Consider the following 25554-nt stretch of genomic DNA (forward strand, 5'->3'; position numbering starts at 1 on the left):
CCTTACCACTGACTGCCCTGGCCAGCGAGGCCAAGACATTGCCTTCCACATGCCAGTAGAGAGCAAGAATCTCCTTCCGTGAGAAAAAGCGGCATTTGGGAACCTGCCACTGAGGAACCGCACATTCCACAAACTCCCGGAAGGAGGCAGAGTCTACCAACTGAAAAGGCAGCAGTTGAAGTGCTAGCAATTTAGCCAAGCTAGCATTCAACCGCTGGGCATGTGGATGGCTGGGAGCGAACTTCTTTCTGCGGTGCAGCAGCTGGGGCAGGGAAATTTGCCTGGTACAATCTGACATTGGTGTCCTGATAGAAGATTGCCCGCAAGTACTTGGCTGTGACACACCTAATTCTACACCTTCATTCCTCTCAGTGCAGGTCTCGGGGAGGACTGAAGGTATAGTGGGGTTGGATATCCCAGCTGATGAGGAGCAAGGAGAGGTTCACTTTGTTCTTTGGTGTGGGTCTTTTAGGTACACTTGCCAACTAACTCCATGGCAGGTCGACATATGTCTGGTCAAGCATGTGGTGCCCAAGCGGGTGATGTTTTGACCACGCAAGATACGCTTGAGACATATGTTGCAAATAGTAGCGGTGTGATCTGATGCACTTGTCTCAAAAAAGCCCACACCATAGAACTTTTGAAATAATGCACAGAGACATCAGTGCCCTGCACATGCGGAGCTCTGTGGTGTGATGCAGTCGGTGTGTTGCCCTTAAACTGGCCCCTGGAGGGCATCCTGCCTCATTGGAGATGTGCCTCCTCCTTCTCTCTCCTATCAGGCACCCACGTGGAGTCAGTGACTTCCTCATCATCCCCTCCCTCCTCATCACTGGAGCAAACCTGGCAGTATGCTGCAGCTGGGGGAACATGACTGCAAGAATGCTGTCCTTCTTGGGCACCCCCTCTCTCTGGGCTCACGTTACTGCCTTCCTCTAGCTGGGTACCATCATCGGAGCCTTTAAAATGCTGGGCATCCTCCGGGAGCATGTACTCAACACTGTGGTCAAACAGTTTGGGGGACTCCTCAGGAGGACATGGTGGGGCTAGGGAAGGAGTGACTGATGCCATTGAGCCAAGGGAAGAGGCTGCGTTGGCAGCTGCTTTGCCAGACAAAGTACCCAAAGCCTGGGTGAGAGAGGATGAGGAGGATGAGGACAGCTTGGTCATCCAACTTACACTGGTTGGATTTTAAAAATACACCTAATGGTTTATTAATAGCTGCATGTAAATTTATCTTTATATATTACCAGAATTTAGCCTTTACTTTTATAGTAAATTGACCTGTAAACCTCAAAGTATGGTATCATTCTACATAACAATATTCTATGTAAATTATTTTTATTACTATTTTGAAGGGTTCCGAAATTACAGCTCTATGTACTATGTTTAAGCAAACCTATTGCTATTGTTAGTTCTCTAGATGAGCATATGCTTCACTGAGAGATCTTCTTGCTTTGTCAATGTGATCTTATACCCTACAGGAACACAATCCACTTTATCATTGTTTCCCATTTTTATTTTATCTAGGATGGAGGATTTTAAGGTGTCCCTACATGTGTTGAAACATTTGTTCAGTCTAGAATTGTCTCCTGGAGCCCACTGAGATTTCTCTCTCAATATACAGTGCCCTTGTTGTGAGAGATTGTTTGGCTCTATAGATATTCTGTCATAGAAGTATTCCTTAAGATGTAACTTTCTGAATGATTGTTCCACATCCAAAGCAATACCACACAAATTATTTAGACAACACAGCTATTTCTTTTTTTTACTCGCAGAAAAACTTGCAGCAGTCACACCACAGTGTATCTCTGTATTGACCTAGTTGAAATGGTGCACTCTTCTTTAAGGCCAGTTCCTGACAGTTTTTATATATTATTGTGTCAACAAATGTCAGTATAATTTCTACAAGAAGGGTTATCCTTGGTTAACATTGCCTATTTTAGCTGCTATACACAATAGACACAAATGGAAAAGTAGCCAGTTGGTTCCTGTTATTATCATCTCTGCCTAGGTCTCTAGCCGCTACTGAAACCTGGAGACGAGAACAGCACTTTCACTTTTTCCAATAAAATAAGTTATAAAAGCCTAGAGAAGCCTTTCTTGTTTCATTTTATCCGTGACTTCATTTAGAAGGTCTTCCCTCACCTCCTATCCCTGTAATGGTCATACAGAAAATGGGATGAGCAGTTGTCTCCTGGCCGGCAAAACAAAGAAAGAAATAAAGACAATGGATTTGATGTACTAAAGGCTGTTCACTTTGCAAGGGAAGTTGCACTTTGCAAGGTCATTTTCCCTAGAGCATATTGTATGAGGTGAGACTCTATCATCTAATCAAGCGCAGGCAATTTTTTTTTATTCTCCTTGCACATGATTGAGTATTCTCTGAAAAGTGAAATTTAACAACATTCACCAAGCTCTGGGGAAAACTCTCTTGCAATGTGAAACTTCCCTTGCAAAGTGAACAGCCTATTTGCCTTTAGTACATCAACCCCTTTATCAGAATTTCTAACTATTGCCCATTCAAATAAAAATGTATATTTGTTTTTTTTGTTTATATTTTTTATTATGATGATAGATATTACAAATAAAATCATTAAAGGGTAACTTTATCCTAAATGTTTATAGTGGCAATTGGCAAATTAAGGTGAAAACAGCTAATGTTAATCCCATGAAGGCCCTATGGTGTAAAGGCATTGTGTAAGGACAGAAAGTGATGAAAAAAGAAAAGGGAAGTTGGGGACAAGCATAGGGGGTGATCCAGCTTGTGGTTCATGTATTTTTGTTTTTGCCTCTGTCGTCTTTAGAGAAATTTACCATCACTACCTGCACAGGCTACAGTAAACATATCCTGAATATGAAAAAAATGTTTTCTGCTAAGCCATTTAGTGGAGCAGAAGGTGCAAAAGCAGAACTATTTTTACGGTTAATGCGCACATTAAATTAACTTGTTAGTTTGGGGAATGCATTCACTATGCAAATGTACATACACAATGAAAAATAAGCCTTATGTGTAATTGACAAAAAGAAATGAAAAAAAACAAAACAAAAAACAAATATGTTTATATACAGTATATATATATATCTATATATATACTATATATATTTATAGTATATACAGTATATACTGTACATATAGTGCATATATACATGCAAATTAGTTATAGAGTTATTGCCAAATTAACTGATTTACGATGACACTGCTAAATTGCTAATTTGGGCTGGGCATCTAATCATAAATGATATCTGGACATAAAAGGGATAATACCCCAGAAGTTACAACTTCCTATGTTGCTTTTTTTTATCTCAAGAGACATGCAACATTGGTCTATACATGGAAGGCAGACCTGAACTGGCAATCTAGCAGATATGGCAGGTCATGTGCTTGTGAGTAGGGATGAGCTTCGTGTTCGAGTCGAATGCACGTTCGACTCAAACAGCATGTGTTCGGTCGTTCACCGAATTATGAACGTTATGGGCCGTTCGCGCCAAATTCGAGTGGTGCGTCATGGCCCATAATTCACTGCGGCATCGCAGTGCATTGCTGGCTGATGATTGGCCAAGCATGCACTATGACCCGCATTTTTGGCCAATCACAGAGCTGTCTGTACAAAGAGCCGTAATTGGCCAAAGCCAGGGTGACTTTGGGCAATTATGGCTCAGGGGGTTTAGTACACGCCGCACACTATATAAGGCCGCCTGCACAGCGGCCCTGTGTAGTGTGTTCCGGCATTGAGAGAGAGAAAGATAGACAAAGAGACAGTGTCATTTGATTGAAGTTAGTTAGAGTAGGCAGGTCGAGTCAGTTAGCTGCACTTACAGTGTATTGTGTATATATATGCATCCCAGGTGTTGTATATATATATATATATATATATACACTGTATTCAGTTTAGCTAGATCCATTCTTGTTATTCTCTACCTAATATACTGACAGGCAGGCAGGTGTTTTTACAGTATTTCCAGTTACTGTACTGTGTATCCTGCACAGTTGCACCTACAGTATAGCTACTTGAAGCCAGGTGCTTGTGTAGGCTCCTGAAGTATTTCCAGTTACTGTACTTTGTACCCTGCACAGTTACACCTACAGTATAGCTACCTGAAGCCAGATGCTTGTGTAGGCTCTTGACGTATTTCCAGTTACTGTACTGTGTACCCTGCACAGTTGCACCTACAGTATAGCTACCTGAAGACAGGTGCTTGTGTAGGCTCTTGACATATTTCCAGTTACTGTACTGTGTACCCTGCACAGTTGCACCTACAGTATAGCTACCTGAAGCCAGGTGCTTGTGTAGGCTCTTGACGTATTTCGAGTTACTGTACTGTGTACCCTGCACAGTTGCACCTACAGTATAGCTACCTGAAGCCAGGTGCTTGTGTAGGCTTCTGAAGTATTTCCAGTTACTGTACTGTGTACCCTGCACAGTTGCACCTACAGTATAGCTACCTGAAGCCAGATGCTTATGTAGGCTCTTGACGTATTTCCAGTTACTGTACTGGGTACCCTGCACAGTTGCACCTATAGTATAGCTACCTGAAGACAAAAATACAAAACCACCCGGACGTGATTGTTAAATCTGCCGATAAAGGCAGTAACATAGTCCTTATGACCAAAAATTTCTATGAAACTGTGTGTCTGAACATTTTGTCTAACAGACAATGGTACCGACCTATTCCAGCGTCACACACTACCTCATTCAGGGACCAATTTCTTGACATCATTGGCAACGCTTACTCTAAAGGTCTGGTGAACAAAGACACCTACGAGTACCTGAATGTTCGGTCTCCCAGGGTGGCGACGTTCTATGCACTCCCAAAAGTGCACAAGAACCCGGTTTCGCCCCCTGGGAGACCGATTATTTTGGGTATCGGTAGCCTCACAGAGAATGCCAGCAAACTGGTAGATGCCACACTCTTGCCTCATGTTACTGCTTTACCCTCATACACCAAAGACACCCTAAACTTACTCAAACAAATTGAGGGCTTATCGGTCCCTCCTGACTCCCTGCTCGTGACCCTGGATGTGGAGGCTTTATACTCCACTATCCCTCACAAGCAGGGAGTCGAGATAGTCCGTACCTTCCTCCTAGAGGAAGATGATCTTCATTGGAACTACAACGATTTCATTTTGAGACTACTGAAATTCATCCTAACCCACAACTGTTTTCCGTTCATGGGTTCCCACTACCTCCAGGTGCAGGGCGTAGCCAGGGGCACCTGCTGTGCCCCTGGCTACGCCAATCTGTACCTGGGGGGGTGGGAACGCTACCTCTTTTCCCATGAACTGTTTTCTGGATTTATGGACCATATCTTAGTGTGGAAACGCTATATAGATGATATTTTTATCATCTGGACAGGGACCCGAAACATCTTACAGCAATTCATTCAGGCTCTGAACAATATTCACTTTAACTTAAAATTCACATACAATTGTGATATTAAAACTACTAATTTTTTGGACCTTGTAATCTACAAAGACACTAATAATATACTATCAACAAACCTATTCCGAAAGTCAACAGCCAGCAATACGATATTGCATGCTGCTAGTGCACATCTTCCGACATTAATTCGGAGTATACCTTATGCGCAATACATCCGACTTCATCGGAATTGTACACATTTAGCAGATTTCCAACATCAAGCGAACTTATTAAGAACACGCCTCCTAGCCAGAGGCTATAGTCGATCCCTTTTGAGAAAGGCTTTCAATAAAGCCACACAAAAAACACGAAATGAGTTACTATATACAACTAGAACCTGCCCCAATGAGCCCACTGTCAAAATGATCACTAAATTTTCAGCTCATAATCACAATATCAGAAAAATCATGAATACACACTGGCACCTCCTATTGGAAGATCCGATTCTAAGTAAATACATTAATACACAGCCCGAACTGGTATTCAGACGTACTAACTCATTGAGAGACAAATTGGTATCTAGCCATTATAATCCATCCAACCAACTGATGTCTCAATTGCCAAGGGGGACTTCCCCCTGTGGCAGTTGTGCCTTTTGCCCCTGGGTGATGCCCGGACACCGCATTTTATTACCGAATGGTAAAACATATCAACCCAAGTTCTCGGCTATCTGCAATACCCAGGGGGTAATATATCTAATGATATGCGCTTGTGGAGCTTTCTATGTAGGGAAGATGGCCAGACAGCTAAGACAGAGAATCAATGATCACATATATTATTCGGGTAATGGTAAAATGCTGACACCTGTCAGCAGACATCTCGACCTATATCATTGTTTTGATACCTCAGTTGTATCTTTTACTGTTCTGGCCATCATCCCTAAAAGCCCTAGAGGGGGGAATGGGACAAATTTATATTGCAAAGGGAAATTTTGTGGATTGAGCGCCTGAACGCTACCAAAACTCCGGGACTCAATGAATCCCAATCATATAGACCATTCCTCTAAATATGATATCTCCTAAAAAAAACCCTCAGATAGAACCACAGGCACATCTATAATATAAAAACATCTTAATGAAGAAATGTATATCTTCAGATATATTGTCCTACAAACCATTAGGTCCAAGATCAACCTATTTGCTAGCCTCTCTTGATTGTTTTTATTATTTTTCACTTCAATATTGATAATGACCAAATATATGATTTCTTTATTTAGAAATTGTTTTACAAATGAAGACTACAATGTTTGATTTTTCTTTCCTCGTTACATGTAATATGTGAAGTTTTATATGGTTTTCTTTTCTCCCTTTGTGATCTGTTTCCATGGTGATACCCCCTGGTTGTGGTCTCCCCGGTGGACTATGTGGATTTTGCCCGGTTGTATTTGACTGTCCAGCGCCGCACATCCGTTCCGTTTTTTTGACCGGATGTGCGGCGGTTGACGGGGACACGGGGATCTGCTAGGTCCCCTTTACTTACTTAACTTAACTTACTCATAGCCGAAAAGCTGACATAACGCAGAGCTATAATTTTTACACTTTAACTCATCTGACTGTTTGTCATTACTTTTATATTAGAACTGCAAGCGGTTAAATTACCATGACGGCTTATGGCTATTGAATGCTTCAAAACATGAATGGTCCGAGGCCGTTTGTCAGGTCCTATATACATGTGCACCATTTTAACTATGCAATGAACTGAACACCTACGCGACCATCTATACAGGTGTAGTTGCAATAGCTTTGTTTAATTATAGATGGTGAGTTACCTTAAAAAACTTGTGTAAAGAAATTATATTTAGGCTTATACACCCAAATGATTACCTGCAGGTTTTAATCTTGCCTCTTTTTCCATTGTGTTATAGAACATTATTGATCTATACCTGTAGCATTGGGTTAATTATAATCTTTGATGGAGCTAGTATGAGGATAGGTATAAATATTACACCTCAAATTGATAGCTATCTATATGACATAATAAGAATTCTGCCATTTATTTTATTCTACATTTTTTAAAGGTTGCATTATAGCCGATTGGGAGAATGTATAAAAGGACAGCTCATCATTGCATATACTATGACTTCTGGGACATATATATGGGAGTGTTAACCCCTGAGGATATACGTATACCTCATTAGTTGATTATTATCTATATATTTTCTTCCAAATTGTTCCACATAGCCATGTGGGTATCGGTTGCATAGCTTGAATAGCCTCGCCAATCACTGGGTTGTACCGCTGGCACCCGGGAGACCGTTTTTCCTTTATGGGGGACCTCCTGGGATCATCACGGGGAGTTAAGAGTTTAGAGTATACATTTTGTAAAAACTCATTTTGTGATATACAGTATATACAGGTATACTGTTAAAGACCTTCTCCTTCTTATATGTATATTTAACAGAACTACCTCTAGCTCCTGAGGAAGCATTTCACAACGCGAAATATGTTGAGCACGAGTTCATAAGTACATAAAGAACATCAACAAGTGGACTATCAGACCTGCAATCCAAACCCATCTACGCCTTTACAGTCACAATGTTCATGTGTTGGGGAAGGTTTCTCTTCTCTCTAAAATTAAATGCTAGACTGTATATGTTATGCATAGGGTTAGAGATGATACAGGCATCCACTTGATATGTTCATAACATTGCTGTTCCATGTATGATTGTTTTTAAATTATAATGTATAACTTTGTAATTTTAAGTCAATAAAATATAGAATACAATTTCTACTTTTTCATAGTATCACTATCTGTGTGCCCTTAAAGTCCCATTTGTTTGTAGTTTTCCAATTCGCACATATATTTATAGGGACGTTGGCACATTATTTATTAGTACCTACCGTGTCACCCTGTTCTGAGGTACTCATTGAACTAGGAATCCCCTTTTTTGCATATAGCTACCTGAAGCCAGGTGCTTCTGTAGGCTCTTGACGTATTTTCAGTTACTGTACTGTGTATCCTGCACAGTTGCACCTACAGTATAGCTACCTGAAGCCAGGTGCTTGTGTAGGCTCCTGAAGTATTTCCAGTTACTGTACTGTGTACCCTGCACAGTTGCACCTACAGTATAGTTACCTGAAGACAGGTGCTTGTGTAGGCTCTTGACATATTTCCAGTTACTGTACTGTGTACCCTGCACAGTTGCACTTACAGTATAGCTACCTGAAGCCAGGTGCTTGTGTAGGCTCTTGACGTATTTCCAGTTACTGTACTGTGTACCCTGCACAGTTGCACCTACAGTATAGCTACCTGAAGCCAGGTGCTTGTGTAGGCTCCTGAAGTATTTCCAGTTACTGTACTGTGTACCCTGCACAGTTGCACCTACAGTATAGCTACCTGAAGCCAGGTGCTTGTGTAGGCTCTTGACGTATTTCCAGTTACTGTACTGTGTACCCTGCACAGTTGCACCTACAGTATAGCTACCTGAAGACAAGTGCAGGTGTTCCCATACTAGTAATACTACAGGCAGGCAGTTGATTCTGCTAGCTGCAGTATAATCAGTATATATATACATCCCAGTTTTGTGCAGCTACATCTCACTGCAGGCCAATAGTATGTCTGGAAATCCAACAAGGAGAGGCAGACAGTCACAAGCCAATAGAAGAGGGCAAGCAGGCTCTGTGTCTATAGGCAACAGTGCTGGTCATGGACACAGTGCATCCTCATCAGCACGTGACCGTGGGACACGCTTGGCCTTTTTTTGGCAGCTGGCCATGTTGAGCCGCAACATGCATAAGACTTGGTCGAGTGGATGACCAAGCCGTCCTCATTCTCCTCATCCTCTCTCACCCAGGCTCAGAGTACTTTGTCTGGCAAAGCAGCTGCCAATGTGGCCTCTTCCCTCGGCTCAATGGCATCAGTGACTCCTTCCCTAGCCCCACCATGTCCTCCTGAGGAGTCCCCCGAACTGTTTGACCACAGTGTTGGGTACATGCTCCAGGAGGATGCCCAGCGTTTTGAAGGCTCCGATGATGGTACTCAGCTAGAGGAAGGCAGTAACATGAGCCCAGACAGAGGGGTGCCCAAGAAGGACAGTAATCTGGCAGTCATGTTCCCCCAGCTGCAGCATACTGCCAGGTTTGCTCCAGTGATGAGGAGGGAGGGGATGATGAGGTCACTGACTCAACGTGGGTGCCTGATAGGAGAGAGGAGGAGGAGGCACATCACCAAGGAGGCAGGATGCCTCCCAGGGGCCAGCCTAAGGGCAGCACACTGACTGCATCACAATGCAGAGCTCTGAATGTGCAGGGCACTGCTGTCTCCGCGCGTTATTCCAAAAGTTCTTTGGCGTGGGCCTTTTTTGAGACGAGTGCATCAGAATGCACCACTGCTATTTGCAACATATGTCTCAAGCGTATCTCACTTGGCCAAAACATCTCCCACTTGGGCACCACATGCTTGACCAGACATATGTTGACCTGCCATGCAGTTAGTTGCCAAGCTTACCTAAAAGACCCACACCAAAGAACAAAGAGGACCTCTCCTTGCTCCTTATCAGCTGGGATCTCCAACCCCACTATACCTTCAGTCCTCCCTGAGACCTGCACTGAGAGGAATGAAGGTGTAGAATTAGGTGTGTCACAGCCAAGTACTTGCGGGCAATCTTCTATTGGTACACCGATGTCAGATTGTACCAGGCAAATTTCCCTGCCCCAGCTGCTGCACCGCAGAAAGAAGTTCGCTCCCAGCCATCCACATGCCCAGCGGTTGAATGCTAGCTCAGCTAAATTGCTAGCACTTCAACTGTTACCTTTTCAGTTGGTAGACTCTGCCCCCTTCCATGAGTTTGTGTAATGTGCAGGTCCTCAGTGGCAGGTTCCCAAACACCACTTTTTCTCATGGAAGGCGATTCTGGCTCTCTACCGGCATGTGGAAGGCAATGTCTTGGCCTCACTCGACAGGGAAGTCAGCAGTAAGGTGCATATTACCGCTGACTCATGGTCCAGCAGGCATGGACAGGGACGTTACCTAAGTTTCACGGAGCATTGGGTGACTCTGCTGGCAGCTGGGAAGGATGCAGGACAAGGTGCAGTAGTGTTGGAGGATGTTCCACCACCACACCTCAAAAATGCCACTACTGGTGATTCTGACACACCTCTCTCCTCCACCCCCTTCTCTTCTTCTTCCTCCATGGACTCTTCCTGTGCTTTGTCCTCGGAACCAGCGGTGCTCCATAGGCATTCAAGGGGCTACGCAAGTACGCAGGCCAAAAGATGCCATGCGGTGCTTGAGCTGGTGTGCTTGGGGGACAGGAGCCACACTGGGGCAGAGATACTGTCAGCTCTGCAGGGGCAGGTTCAGAGGTGGTTGACACCACGCCAACTTAAAGCAGGAATGGTGGTTTGCGACAATGGCACCAACCTCCTCTTCGCCCTCCGACAGGGACAAATGACCCATGTGCCCTGTTTGGCTCACGTCCTTAACTTGGTGGTGCAGTGGTTCTTGGGCAGGTTCCCGGGCTTACAGGATGTCCTGAGGCAGGCCAGGAAAGTCTGTGTGCATTTCCGCCGGTCATATAATGCCAGTGCTCGGCTGGCAGACCTCCAAAAGGAATTTAACCTGCCCAAGAACCGCCTAATCTGTGACATGTCCAACAGGTGGAACTCAACGTTGGCCATGTTGCAGTGGCTGCACATGCAGCAGAGGGCCATCAATGAGTACCTATGCGACTATGGCACCAGGACAGGGTCAGGGGAGCTTGTTTTTTTTCCCCACGCCAGTGGGCCATGATCAGGGATGCATGCACTGTCCTGTCACCATTTGAGGAGGCCACGAGGATGGTGAGCAATGACAGTGCATGCATCAGTGACACTGTCCCTCTTATCCACCTGTTGGAGCACACGCTGCATGGAATAATGGACAGGGCACTTGAGGCAGAACAGAGGCAGGAAGAGGAGGACTTCCTTAGCTCTCAAGGCCCCCCTTTTTCCAGACAGTGTTCCTGAATGCCCACCGATCACACAGGAAGAGGACGAGGACACACAGGAGGAGGATTGTGTCAGCATGGAGGTGGAGCCTAGCACTCAGCATCAGCAGCAGTCTTTAAGGGATCATTTACAGTCCAAAGAAACCCATGGACTTGTACGTGGCTGGGAGGAGGTGGCTGCGGATCATGTTATCCTTATTGACCCAGAGGACTCCGGACCGAATGCATGGCCTCCCTGATCCTGCAAAGCCTGCGGAAGGATCCTTGTATTTGTGGTATCAAGGAGGGGATCGTTACTAGCTGGCAACCCTCCTTGATCCACATTACAAGGGTAAGGTTGCGGACCTTATCTTGCCATCGCAGAGGGAGCAGAGGATGAAACATCTTCGGGAGGCCTTGCAGAAAAGTCTGTGCAACACATTCCCAGAGGTTACAAACTCCTGTTCCTCGACAACATGTTGCTGAGGCTTCGGTCAGTCAAAAAAGGCGCGGTGGAGAAGGTGACCGCCTGACCGATGCGTTCAGACAATTTTTTAGTCCGCAGCCCCAAGGTATGATTGGTTCTAGCAATCATCACCAGCGTCTGTTTTACATGGTGCAGGAATACCTAGGGGCAAGATCTGACTTGGACACCTTTCCCACCGAAATACTCTGGGTTACTGGGTCTTGAGGATGGATCACTGGCCAGAACTTGCACAGTATGCAATTGAGCTACTGGCCTGTACTGCATCCAGCATTCTTTCAGAACGCACGTTAAGTGCTGCTGGAGGCTTTGTAACCGTTCACAGGGTGCGCCTGTCCACTGACTCAGTCGATCGACTGACCTTCATAAAAATGAATCAGTCTTGGATCACCACCAGATACCAAGCACCTGATGCTGATGTAACCAAATAAATTTTTTTGAAATGCCTATTTTGATGCTAAGTGACTATCCTGTTATGCTGAGTGACTATCCTCTTCCTCCTCAATGATCATGCTGATAGCTTGGAAGAATATTTTTGTTTCTGAGTGCCACCACCAGTGGCTAAGGCCCTATTTTTTAGCCCCTGTTTAACAGGGGCATGTAATTAAAATTTTTGATGCAATTCTTTGCAGCAGGGCTCATTCCTGCACTCCAACTAGAGTATCTGTGAGGGGTTGCAGTGTTGTGGCACCAGCACCAGTGCCTAAGGCCCAATTTTTCAGCCCCTGTTTAACAGGGGCGTGTAATTACAATTTTTGATGTAATTCTTTGCAGCAGGGCTCATTCCTATGCTCCAACTAGAGTATCTGTGAGGGATTGCAGTGTTGTGGCACCAGCACCAGTGCCTAAGGCCCAATTTTTTTGCCCCTGTTCAACAGCAACATGTAATTACAATTCTTGATCTAATATTTCACAGCAGGGCCCGTTCCAGTGCCCACCAAGAGTAACTGTGAGGACTTTCAGTGTTGTGGCACCAGCACCACCACCAAAGGCCCAATTTTTCTGCCCCTGTTCAACAGGTGAATGTAATTACAATTCTTGATCTAATATTTTACAGTAGGGCCCGTTTCTGCGCCCACCAAGAGTAACTGTGAGGACTTACAGTGTTGTGGCACCAGCACCACCACCATCACCAAAGGCCCAATTTTTCTGCCCCTGTTCAACAGGGGCATGTAATTACAATTCATGATATAATATTTCACAGCAGGGCCCTGTGAGGGCTTACAGTGTTGTGGCAACACCAACACCTAAGGCCACAATTTCTGCAGAGTATATAGGGCAGGCCCCTACTTTCAAACATCCAACTTTCAAATGACACCTACTTGCAAACAGAAGGAGACAACAGGAAGTGGGATGAAATCTACCCCTAGGAAGGTAAATTCTCTCCTGTAAGAGTTAATATGGGAAAAATGTTTCTCCTTTCCACTGATGCTTTATCACCAATCCTTGTTTCACTAAAAACCCCACATTTTCTAAAAACATTTGTCATTGGGACAGAAAGTGAGATTAAATCTTCTGAAGAGGAGCACAGACAGCAAAACAAATGTCACAGGGGTGATAACCCTTCCCTATGTTTTCCAAAAAGCTTAAAATAGTTTTTTTGGCTGGAGCTAAACACTTTAAAAATGTACCAGTTCAAAATTACAAACAGATTCTACTAAACAACAAACCTACAGTCCCTGTCCTGTTTGCACTGCCTGTATACTGCTGTTCAGAGGACGGGGGGCCCCACGCCTTTCCTTTTTTTTAATTTGGGTGCGGGGTTCCCTTTAATATCCATACAAGACCCAAAGGGCCTGGTAATGGATTGGATTTTCATCCATATTACCGGGACCCGACATTACATTAAAGTCGTAAGCAGTTTTAAATGACTTTTCTTCCTTTAAAAATGTTATTTTGTGCAGGGACTGTTCTAAGCATGGGAAACACATGCCACTTTACAGGCATAATATAGACACCCCCCAGGTACGATATTTAAAGGCATATTTCACTTTTTTTTTCACTTTAAGCATCATTAAAATCACTGCTTCCGAAAAAACTACCGTTTTTAAAACTTTTTTTGCATTGATACATGTCCCCTGGGGCAGGACCTGGGTCCCCAAACCCTTTTTAGGACAATACCATGAAAATTAGCCTTTAAAATTAGCACTTTTGATTTCGACCGTTCGAGTCCCATAGACTTCAATGGGGTTCTATCGTTCGTGCAAATTTTCGGTCCGTTCGCAGGTTCTGGTGCGAACCTAACCTGGAGGTGTTCGGCTCATCCCTACTTGTGAGCATTATAGTCAGTATCACCTAATTTCTGTGTAATTGTTGATTGGAAGTGATCTGCTGGAATATTAGGCAAATTCCCTGTTTATGGAGCTATAAGCATGTCTGACCTCATCAGTGTTGCCAGCCTCCCATTAATTTACGGGCAGCCCTTGAATTTCAGCACATTTTTGGGCTGCCCGTGAACGCCCTTTACAGGCAGTGTTGCCAGTAAAAATGATGGCTGCGGGCCGACAGTGCTACTGCGCACGCGTCATCCCAAAGCCTGCCAGGCTCGGGAAATCTCATCTAATTTAGGCAGGGCGGGCGCATGTGCAGTGATGCGGCGCCATTGTTTGAATGAAGGATTCTCCGCCGCCAGTAACTCTCTTCTTCGCTGTTTGTTTTTCTGCTCCTTGTCTAGTATTGTGCTGGAGAGCGGATGGAATGGATGTGTGCATCGCCCACAGGTGTGCCTGGCTCTGCTCAGATATGGGAGCTAAGGGCTGGACTGGACCATCGGGGGCACTGACAGGGGACAGCCCGACACTGACTGCAACTTGGTTGAGTGTCTGTGTGAGAGAGTGAGGGGCACCTGTCGGAGAGGAGAAGCTCCCTCATTAATATGTCCACCCCATGACCATCCTGACCTCATCACACTGGGCTGCCTGCCTGCGACCAATGCCGGACTACATCAACTTGGGGGGGGGGGCTGACTGCATGGAGTTAGGCAGGTTCTGTGGACACATCACTTCTCCTTGTGGCTTCATTGGTCAACTCATATATTCTCCCAGCAGTGCAAGTGCCACACTGACTCAGTAGCTCTGACTGCTTAGATGGTAATGTAAAGGGGGCATGGGCGGGCAGAGGAGGGCACACACTTCTGTGGGGGGTGAAGGGGGCAGAGGATACTGTAACCAATGTGGAGATGAAGGTGGATGATGTGGAGATGAAGGCAGAGAGAGATTGACTCTACTGTGAAGGGGCAGTGGTGGACACGGATGTAGTTGGATGAATGGAGAATAGGAGGACACTATTAGGGGGTTATATATAAAGGTTTACTATGTCTCTGCATCCTCTAATCACCTCCTGTACCATGTCTCTGCAGCCTCTAATCACCTCCTGTACCATGTCTCTGCAGCCTCTAATCACCTCCTGTACCATGTCTCTGCAGCCTCTAATCACCTCCTGTACCATGCCTCTGCAGCCTCTGATCACTACCATGTCCGCAGCCTCCAATCACCTCCTGTACCATGTCTCTGCAGCCTCTAATCACCTCCTGTACCATGTCTCTGCAGCCTCTAATTACCTCCTGTACCATGTCTCTGCAGCCTCTGATCACCTCCTGTACCATATCTCTGCAGGCTCTAATCACCTCCTGTACCATGTCCGCAGCCTCTAATCACCTCCTGTACCATGTCTCTGCAACCTCTAATCACATCCTGTGCCATGTCTCTGCAACCTCTAATCACCTCCTGTACCATGTCTCTGCAGCCTCTAATCACCTCCTGTACCATGTCTCTGCAGCCTCGAATAACCTCCTGTACCATGTCTCTGCAGCCTCTAATTACCTCCTGTACCATGTCTGCAATCTCTGAGGGGGTCTGGAGAAGAATCAAGAGAGGGAGCACCACGGGAGAATTCAGACATGTGTGGACTAGAGCCACCAAGCTGGAGCCATCTGACTGAGCCCTGCACGGAATATTACACTTTTATTGTTTCACTATAAGTATTATTAAAATCACTGCTCCCGAAAAAACGGCTGTTTTTAAAACTTTTTTTGCATTGATCCATGTCCCCTAGGGCAGGACCCAGGTCCCCAAACACTTTTTATGACAATACCATGCATATAAGCCTTTCAAATTAGCACTTTTGATTTCTCCCATAGACTTTTAAAGGGTGTTCTTCGGCTTTCGAATTTGCCGTAAACACCCCAAATTGTTCGCTGTTCGGCGAACTTGCGAACACCTGATGTTTGAGTCGAACATGAGTTTGACTCGAACTCAAAGCTCATCCCTAGTATTGAATATAGCTGTTTGTTTGAATACAAAATGGAGAGATTCTTTTTAATGATATTTACTATGTTTTGATATTGTTTAGCAAAAGTAGTTACAGTATGAAAGTAATTCTATATTTTGGTTTGGTACTTTAAACAGCCCTATGTTTAGAGGTTGCTATAATCTGACCTATATCAATGCATTGTTTTGAAAAACCTCTCTGGAAAAGCCTATTTTTAAATACTTCACACTCACTATGAAAAGTTTCATTGATGTAACAGTTCCTGTGAGCACACTCCTGTGGGTATTGATTTGATAGTGTGGGAGGGGAGGCAGCTGGATGCAAGCAGGATGAAATGTCCTGCTGAGGGCTTGCAAAAAGTTTTGGTGACTATATTACCTGTATCTGCACAGCCCTGTAAAGTAAGATCCAAAAAAAACAAATCTAAAAAATGTATTAATCACTAGTGAAATGCAAGTTTAAACACTTCAGTCCAGGAAGGATTTGCCCCCTTAATGACCAGGCAATTTTTTGTGATACGGCACTGCGTCGCTTTCCACAAATAGGGCTTTCTTTTGGTGGTATTTGATCACCTCTGGGGTTTTTATTTTTTGCGTTATAAACAACAAAAAAAACCTGGCAATTAAAAGGAAAAAAATTAATTTCTGCTATAATACATATCCCCCCCCCAAAAAAAAAATCATCAGTTCATCAGTTTAGGCCAATATGTATTCTTCTACATATTTTTGGTAAAAAAAAATTAGCAATAAAAAAATTGCAATAGGCGTATATTGATTGGTTTGCGCAAAAGTTATCGTGTCTACTAACTATGGGATTGATTTAGGGACTTTTTTTTTTTATTGTTTTTACTAGTAATGGAGGTGATCTGCGATTTTTATTGGGACTGTGACATTGCGGTGGACAAATCTGACCCCAAATGACACTTTTTGGGGAGCAGTGCCATTATTACATTGATCAGTGCTATAAAAATGCACTGATCAATGTAAAAATTACACTGGCATGGAAGGGGTTAACACTAGGGGGCGATCAAGGGGTTAGGTGTTTTCCCTGGGTGTGTTCTAACTGTAGGGGGGAGGGGCTCACTGGGACATGGCAGAGATCGCTGGGAACAGAAAATCTTTGACATGTCGTTAGGCAGAATGGGGAATCGCCTTGTTCACATAGGCAGTGAATGGCTGTAGATGCACATCGACCCACTCACCAAATCACTTGGGGAGTGTGTCAATACTTGCCACAATAGGGAGCCCCTGTAAAGGGATGCCCTGCTTGTGAATCTTAGATAGATGATGAAACACTAGGGTGACAAGGTCCTATACCAGCAAATACTCTGCTGTTTTTGAACTTAAGACACCAGAGGCTCTACCTTTATCAATTAAATTCATCTAGGTAGATTAAACTGTCAAGATGGGATTGCATTTTAAAAGAAGATAGGTAGAGCGATCACTTAATTGTGTAATGCCTATTTTTACCCCAGCAGAAGTCTATGAGGATGAAACGCGTAGGGTCTACTTGCTACCCCAGCTGCTTTACTGCACTTTTTTAGTTCAATTGAACCAAACTTTTACTGTCAGGATTGCTTTTTTTGGATGTTGGAAGATACATTTATTTAAATAAATCCCTCATCCTTGTTGGATTTACACCATGTGGAGGCTCTCTTTTTTTCTTTGATACCCTGGGAACTGTCTTTGATTGAGCGGATCGTGGATGATGACTAAAGCCCACTATACTTCAGAGTAGGACAGCAAACCAAGATAGCCAGGCGTCCAGGCTCAGCTCATCTCCTTCTTTGGTGAGTAAGGTTCCAGGCTCCCCTTCCGGCAAGAACATTCCATTGATTGGGATTTGACCTACTCTCACCGCTTGGCGGTACAAGCGCATTTGACTCACCGCTCATGGTTTGTGAGTCCACCACTTCTGGTAAGAGTACCTCACCTTTCCTTACCTTCTGTGAAGACATCAATCTGAATGTCAGCTCACTCCCAGAGCTTCCTGAGAAGCATAAAAGATTTGGAATTCCAACATCACAATAGTTTCATTTATATGAACTCTCACCTTGTACATTAACATGGACTCTAGATGCTAATTATTATGTCCACATGATATCACTTTATTTGTGTTTGTGACATATACTATCTTGACACATTAGGCATGTGCTGTCCATACTAGCATCTATTTACCCATGTCAATACATTTTGGCATTTGGTCATTTTTAGGATTACCCATTCATAGAGAGCTGACTCTTAGTTCCCTTTTCCATTTCATTTGTTTTATATCGAAGATGTGAGACTCACTGTGATTTTTAGATACATTCTTGTCACAAGTATTATTCACACTGATTCTTGCACATTTTACTAGGGAATATTTGTTTTATATGTCATAGCAATTTTGGCGACTGCAACTTTATATACAGTCGCATGAGTGTCAATTGATATATGTTTCATTATATATATTTTTTTATATATATTTGTCCCTCCCTGATCACCAAATTTTTAGATGTTTTCAAAGCTATTAAAGCATCATGTTCCTTTTTGGTAAGATTAAAGCCTGGTACACACTATGAGTTTTTTTCTGTTCAACCCAGTGGGTTGAACAAAAAAAACCTGTCAGCTCTGGTTGGAGCTGCTGTACTAATGATCTAATTATAGTACAGAGATCTCCCCCTCTGACCTGTTGTGATGTGACAGGGGGATGCTGTGATACTCCAATCAGTGCTCTCAGCCATTGACTGAGAGCGCTGATCGAGAGCCGGTCAGATGCTGTTTTTTTCAGCATGCTCATCTGACAGAAGCTGGCCAAACCAGCTGCCATACACAAGGACCAAGTGGCGACCAGTTTTTATTGAACCAGCTGATGTTCCCAGCATTCAGCCCATGTGTACAGGGCTTAAAGCTATGTGAGACTCCAGTACTTAGCTTTAGTTCTGTCAGTTCCTGTTCCACTATGCATTGAAAGCAGTCAACAACAGAACTTATTTCCCGTCGAGAGGATAGAAATTTGTATCATCCCTAAGCAAGACGCTGCTATTAACCCCATAAGAACCTAAACCTGAGTCTACATGCAATAGTTCCAAACTAAACATAGCACAAAGGTTGGAAAAAACATAACTTCAAAAGAATTACGAAAAAAAAAACAGTTTGGTTTCCCTGTTCTTCCTTACCTTTAAAGTGCTTTGTTAGAAACAAATTTCCTATAAACCTGTTGACATCTGGTAATGTATAGAACACACTGAAATGGTGAGTAGGAGAAAAAGAGAGACCACTGGACTAAAGTGAAAGTTCATCCTCAGTAAAAGGTACTCCAGATAAACTCACATTGTGTGTAATTAAAGAGTCTACTTTGATGTCTTTTTGTTGCGCTGGGGGTATCTCCTGGTGACCAGATATTCTATTTCTTCCCCCCTCTGCAGCCTCACTTCTTTTTCTTCTTCTTGTGTTTGCTTATCTTTGGCAATTTGTAATAGCTGAGAGAAGTGTTCATTTTTGTACACTCTCCACTTGAATCCTTGAAAACACAAAACTTACTGATACCCTCAAGGCTGTAGAGGCTCTTGACACTCCTGTGTCTGAAGCTTCTGACTGTGAGTCTGAGGGCTCAGGTGAGAAACAAATTAACTCGTTTCTTTACCTGCCTGGTTTTCTTTTTTTTAGAATAGATTGAGAAGCCACATTTTGTGCTGTATCTGTAGGAAGGTGAATGGACTACCTAGGGGACCATCACTAAACACATAACACATATCAGGTACAGAACTTAATTTCTCTTAACTTTGCTTCACACTTTAGTAAGTGGAGTCCTAAATATTAAATCTTATTCATCCACATTTTCAAGTTTCTAAACATTTATCAAATCTCAAAGTAAATCTTTCTCAGATACACTCTTAACCACTGTAGATACCATTATAATTTAGCCATAAACAGTCTGCAAAGCTGAAATAGTCATGAGGCATTTAGGTTTATATATAAGAGTTGTTTAAATCTTATGTTTTATGTAATAAGGCAGCATTATACTTTTGCTTTGAACAGTGCAGTATAGTATGACCACAGCTATTACTGATGTAATAAGTAGGGACGTAATGTATGTTTTTATTATTCAGATAATGAGAAAAAGTTTTGCTTTATTTTTCAGAAACTTCCCACAGGTGACCAAACTGCTTCAAGTTCTGGTGTTTATTTTGGATAGGGCAAAGTACAGGGTAGAAAAAGCTTCTTAGATTTATTTACTGTAACATCAAATGTATTTTTGTCAAATAAACCGTATACAGGGAAATACTATCTACTTTTAGAGTAGAGCAAAGGGTAGATTGGTCCTGAACATAAGGCTGTAATTGCAACATAACTTATAAGTGGCAGAAAATGTGCTCTATATATAGGACATTTCTCTTTTTATAAATGTACCTGAGCAGTGAGGAAGTGTCCCACTCCATCTACTGTCTTCTTGGCAAACTCTGGTTGAATTTCCTATAAGTATATGAGGTCCAGTGCAAGAGAAGTGGATTTTCGACCCATATATGAATTTATCCCCACTTAGAACAGCATTAGCAGGAACACCAGGATGACCACATGATATAGCTGTAAATAGTAAAAGAATGCGATTAACGTACTAACAACATAAGTAATGAATATTGCAGTACATACTATTTTACTAGAGGTATTCTTTCTAGAAATATTTAATTTGAAATTACTTTTTGAAATCTACTGTTAATAATGCATATTTATGTCTTATCCAATGACAAGGAGTTATACAATAAGTTGTTGTTGTTACTGGGTTCATCTAGCATAATTTTACAATTCCTACCATATGATGATGAAAATTATATATTATAGGGGTTTTGGTGACATAGACCTTGACACTTACAAGAAGACTTTTTTCTATGCCAGGGAAATTATAGTCCTAAATTTGACATCTACCAGACCTTTAGACATTAATGATATAAAACAACTGGTAAATGCAATTTTGACTCTCTATAGGCTCACCTAAGAAGCCAGGGGCCACACAGATTTAACATTTCATGTTTATTGTTTCTGTTTATTTTGCAGTGACAGCACTGTTATATGCGTCTTTTACTTTGTACAATGTAACTTTAAAGGCTAAGTTCACCTTTTTTTCTAAACTCCAGCTCCCTTAGGAACCACTATAGCATTAATGTACTTTTTTTGCAGAAATATTAAAACTTTCTATTTTTCCTACACAGATGTTACCTCGGTGTCAATGCTTGTTGTATAAAAAACTTCTCCATTACTTCCTGAACAGACCTTAAGATGTGAAAACTGTTAAGACACAAGAAGGAGTTTACCAGCTGACCTCACTAACACACATCCTGCATCTGAATCTCCTCCTTTTCTGAAGATTGCTCACATCTCCTCCTTTCTGAAGATTACTCACAATCTCATCTTCTCAGGTGCACATTTTTCCAGTGCAATCAGTGATCACTTTCTCACTAAATACACAGCCACAGATCATTCATTTGACAGAATGTGTAGGAACTGAGCAATCAGATGTACCATCTCCTTTGGATCTACCATCAACTATGTATTGCAACAGTCTACCTGATTGGACACAGTGTGATTTGACATGTTCTCCTATTATATAGTTTTGGTAAATCTAAAGAAGATCATACAGAGATTGTATAGTGTATGGCCACTTATTTATTTATTTTAAAGGGTAACTTTATTGTTCACAAGATACAATAGTACAAAAATAGGTAAAACAAAAAAATGAGCAAACAGTGGTCAAGTATCACCATGTAGAATATACATTTTGTCCATTCATTACACTTAAAACAGATATTGTAGGAACAATTATGTAACCCAAACCTTAGTCATAAGCTGGAAGTATAAATCAGCAGTACGACAGTATACAGTTGTTCCCAAAAGTTTGTATACCCTGGCAGAAATTGTAAAACATGAAGCCATTTATTATAACATGGTTTTTTGGATCCTTTTTAAATCATAATGATTACAGAAATCACCCAAATGGCCCTGATAAAAAGTTCACATACCCTGGAATGTTTGGCCTTGGTACAGACACAGAAGGTCGCACACACAGGTTAAAATAGCAATTAAATTCCCACATATGTGGCTTTTTAAATCACAATTAGTGTCTGTGTATAAATAGTCAATGAGTTTGTTAGCTCTCACATGAATGCACTAAGCAGGCTAGACACTGAGCTATGAGGAGGTAGAAAAGAACAGTCAAAAGACCTGCGTAACAAGGTAATGAAATTTTTTTTTCAATCAAATAATTTTTTTTTGTTATATCAACAAATATAACAAATTAGTCCATATCATACTGTGAAATAGAAAATAAAAAAACAAAAAAAAAAAAAAGACATAAACCAAACATACCTTGTACCTCTCGGACCGACTTAACATATAATGAATAAAGCATACTAAAATTATGAATACATTCTGCACATCAGTTTGAATTCCCCCAGTGTCAGTCATCAAATTATAGCCATTTCCTCCAAGCAGCAACAAGTTATCTTTCTTTTATGCCCTCTATTCCTCTCCCTTCTACCGCTAATCCCTACTCCCATCTATCTCCTCTACCTTCACTCCTCTCTACTAGAAAAAACATCATATAATTAATTACTAGGTTCTATCCAATGTGACCATATTTTATCAAATCTTTGAGGTGTGCCTTTATGTTTATATGTTGATTTTTCTCTTTTAAGTATATAATTGAGTTTCTCAACCCATTGTTTATGGGTTGGAGAGTCAATGGATGTCCATTTTTGTAGAATAACTTTACATGCTAAATATAGGGATCTTATCTTATCATATGCATCTCTGCTGGTAATGCTCCATTAGGTATTATAACCAATAATGCCAGTTTGGGCATCCTTATTATCTCAATTGAGCATACTAAGTTTAAGGTTATAAATACCTTTTCCCAATAACGATGGAGCTTTGGGCATCGCTAGAGCATATGAATAAGGGAGCCATTGAATAGAGAGCATCGCGGGCATAATGGTGTTATATATTTTCCCCATGCATAAAGTTTTTGTGGAGTGTAATGAGCCCTATGTATAATAAAAAGCTCAGATAGCCTTTGAGATGGCGAGAGGGAGGTCCTAGGAAGTGTTTCAAGGGTACGTGTCCAGTCCTCCTCATCTAAACCCTCTATATCTACTTGCCACCGAACAAAACTATTTTTGTGTTTTTCAGTGTTCTCCATTATTTGTAAATTAGCATAAATATCTCCTATTAATCCTCTTTTTTGTACAGGTAGGCGAGGTTGCCTTTGTTTATATTTTAGAGTGTTCATACTGTAGTTGACTTTTTGAGCTTTGGATTTGTAAGGTGTGACGTATTTGGAGGTATTGATAAAAGTTTTTATTTGTTAGCTGATAAACAAATAAACGGTCTTTCAGTATATTAAAAGGAAGTAAAACATCCACTTCATATTACAGAAATATTATGCCCGCCTTTTTCCAGTCTAAATATTCAGAGAGTTTATTTAATTCATAGAGGCAGTAATTATCCCATATGGGCATCTGTTTCGTATATCCCTTATGTTGAGTAATAGTTCTTACTGCTCCCCATACTCTGTGAATCAAATGGAAAGTAGGGAACTATTAGATTACGTAACTGGGTGGCCCCGCCCCCTCTGACGCTACGGGGAAGCCATAGGCATGTCCCTGTGCATCAGAGGGGAGCGGGGTCACCCGGAGATGTCATCGTGTGGCCCCGCCCTCAGTTATAAAAGAGTTGTCACCTGTGAGGCTGGTCATTACGGCGGATCGTAGGCGGCGTGCAGCTTTTTTTTTTTTTTTGGTCCGTCGGAGCGAGAGAAAAAGAAGAAGAAGACTTTGTGGGACAGTTTTATTTTTTTAATAAAGGACTTGTCCCAAGCCGTGTCTTGTGTTTTTTTACCATTTTCACACATTTCACACACAGACAGAGGAGGAAGAAGAAGAAGATGGAGGAAGAAACCGAAGGAAGATAGAAGATAGAAGAAAGAAGATGGATAGAAGAAGCATTTAAATAAAGGAATTGGCAAAAACTGTCTCTTGTCATTTTTAACATTTTTGACACTTTTTTGTGAAATGGTAGGGGTACTTTTGTACCCCGTTACCATTTCACACCGGTAGGGCCTGGACCTGGGGGTCCCCTTGTTAAAGGGGGCTTCCAGATTCTGATAATCCCCCCACCTGCAGACCCCCACAAGCACTGGGCAAGGGTTATGGGGATGAGGCCCTTCTCCCCATCCCCATAAACATGGGGACAAGATGCTTTGAGGGCTATATTAATGCCAAATTTCCACAATTTCTGCCAGGGTATGCAAACTTTTGAGCATGACTGTATATCAATACAGTAATAAAAAAATAAAAATAAAATAAAATAAAATTGGAAAGGATCCTTCATAGGTCCCTATGTACAACTGGCACCACTCAAAAATGTCCCATGAGCTACTTTGCCCCATGTAGAGCAGCCCACTGAAATCAACGGACTGCCCTATGCATGTCACAAAAAATAAAAAAACAAAAAACATGCGCTCCCACTATCCTAGAAGTGAATGGGTCCTGAAAGTTAAATTTGTTTGTTTACACAAGAACAATGACTCCATTCACATCTGTGGGTTTCTGAATGCATGGTAAACTGCACAGAAAATGCATGCTTTGCCGGGTGTTCCATAAATGTGCAAACGCACCAAAAAACACAGTAAAAAACACAACACACTCCACTCTTAGAATAAGTTCTGGAGCTTCTTTGAGGTGATTGAGCTGCCCTATGCTTGATGAGTGAAAATGATCCAAAATGCCAAAAAAAGTGTGGGGATGTGAGTTACTGCTATGCAGAGATGTGACCAGGGCATGACAGCTGAGTGTCTCCATCCAGTCCCTTCTATGTACAGTATATAGTTGGCCATATACTATGCAACCTGATTGTACAACCTCTGTACAGTTTCCTTTGGATTTATCAGAATTATGGAGTGGGAGGACCCATCTATCTATCCATTCACTCTATATCCAGTCAGGCAGGCCTTTCACAATTCAGTTAATATGTTTGTCATCATATATGATACTGAAATGGCATGTAATGCGGTTTTTGAGATAAAACAGTCTTTTTTGCATCTATATTTTCCTACATGAATTCATTTAAAGAAATAATTGGTGCACAGATTACATAAAAACAGTAGGACTTGAGGAATTTTACAAAACTGATTGGGTCCACACATGTGAAGTCACTTTATTTAAACAATAGACTGGCCTTCCATTACAATAATTGTATATTTTATCAGATGCAAATCATTTTCAGTCAGTTTCCAATTTTTCCTGTCATTCACATTGTAGGTTGCACAATTGTGGCAAAGATTGTGTGTGTGTGTGTGTGTGTGTGTGAATGCATGCAGCGTGTGTGAGCGTTCATGTGTTCATTGATGCTTTACTTTAAAGAAAAAATATTTTAATTAAATAGTTTTTCAGAGAAAGTAGACACTTCATCGAAAATAGAAAATGTTATTTTCTTCATTCT

At 42.1% G+C, this 25554-nt stretch overlaps 1 protein-coding gene across 1 annotated transcript in view; it reads right to left on the reverse strand.

Annotated features, from left to right (window-relative positions):
• The window catches only part of CSMD1 (CUB and Sushi multiple domains 1), a 3274537-nt gene that overhangs the window by 209038 nt on the left and 3039945 nt on the right, over positions 1-25554 (reverse strand). The window contains exon 56 of the mRNA XM_073626646.1: positions 20473-20646. Within this exon, the coding sequence (XP_073482747.1) occupies positions 20473-20646 (174 nt within the window). The remainder of the gene's footprint in view (positions 1-20472; positions 20647-25554) is intronic.

Source organism: Aquarana catesbeiana, linkage group LG04 (assembly GCF_042186555.1).
Source record: "Aquarana catesbeiana isolate 2022-GZ linkage group LG04, ASM4218655v1, whole genome shotgun sequence".
Classification (NCBI taxonomy): domain Eukaryota; kingdom Metazoa; phylum Chordata; class Amphibia; order Anura; family Ranidae; genus Aquarana; species Aquarana catesbeiana.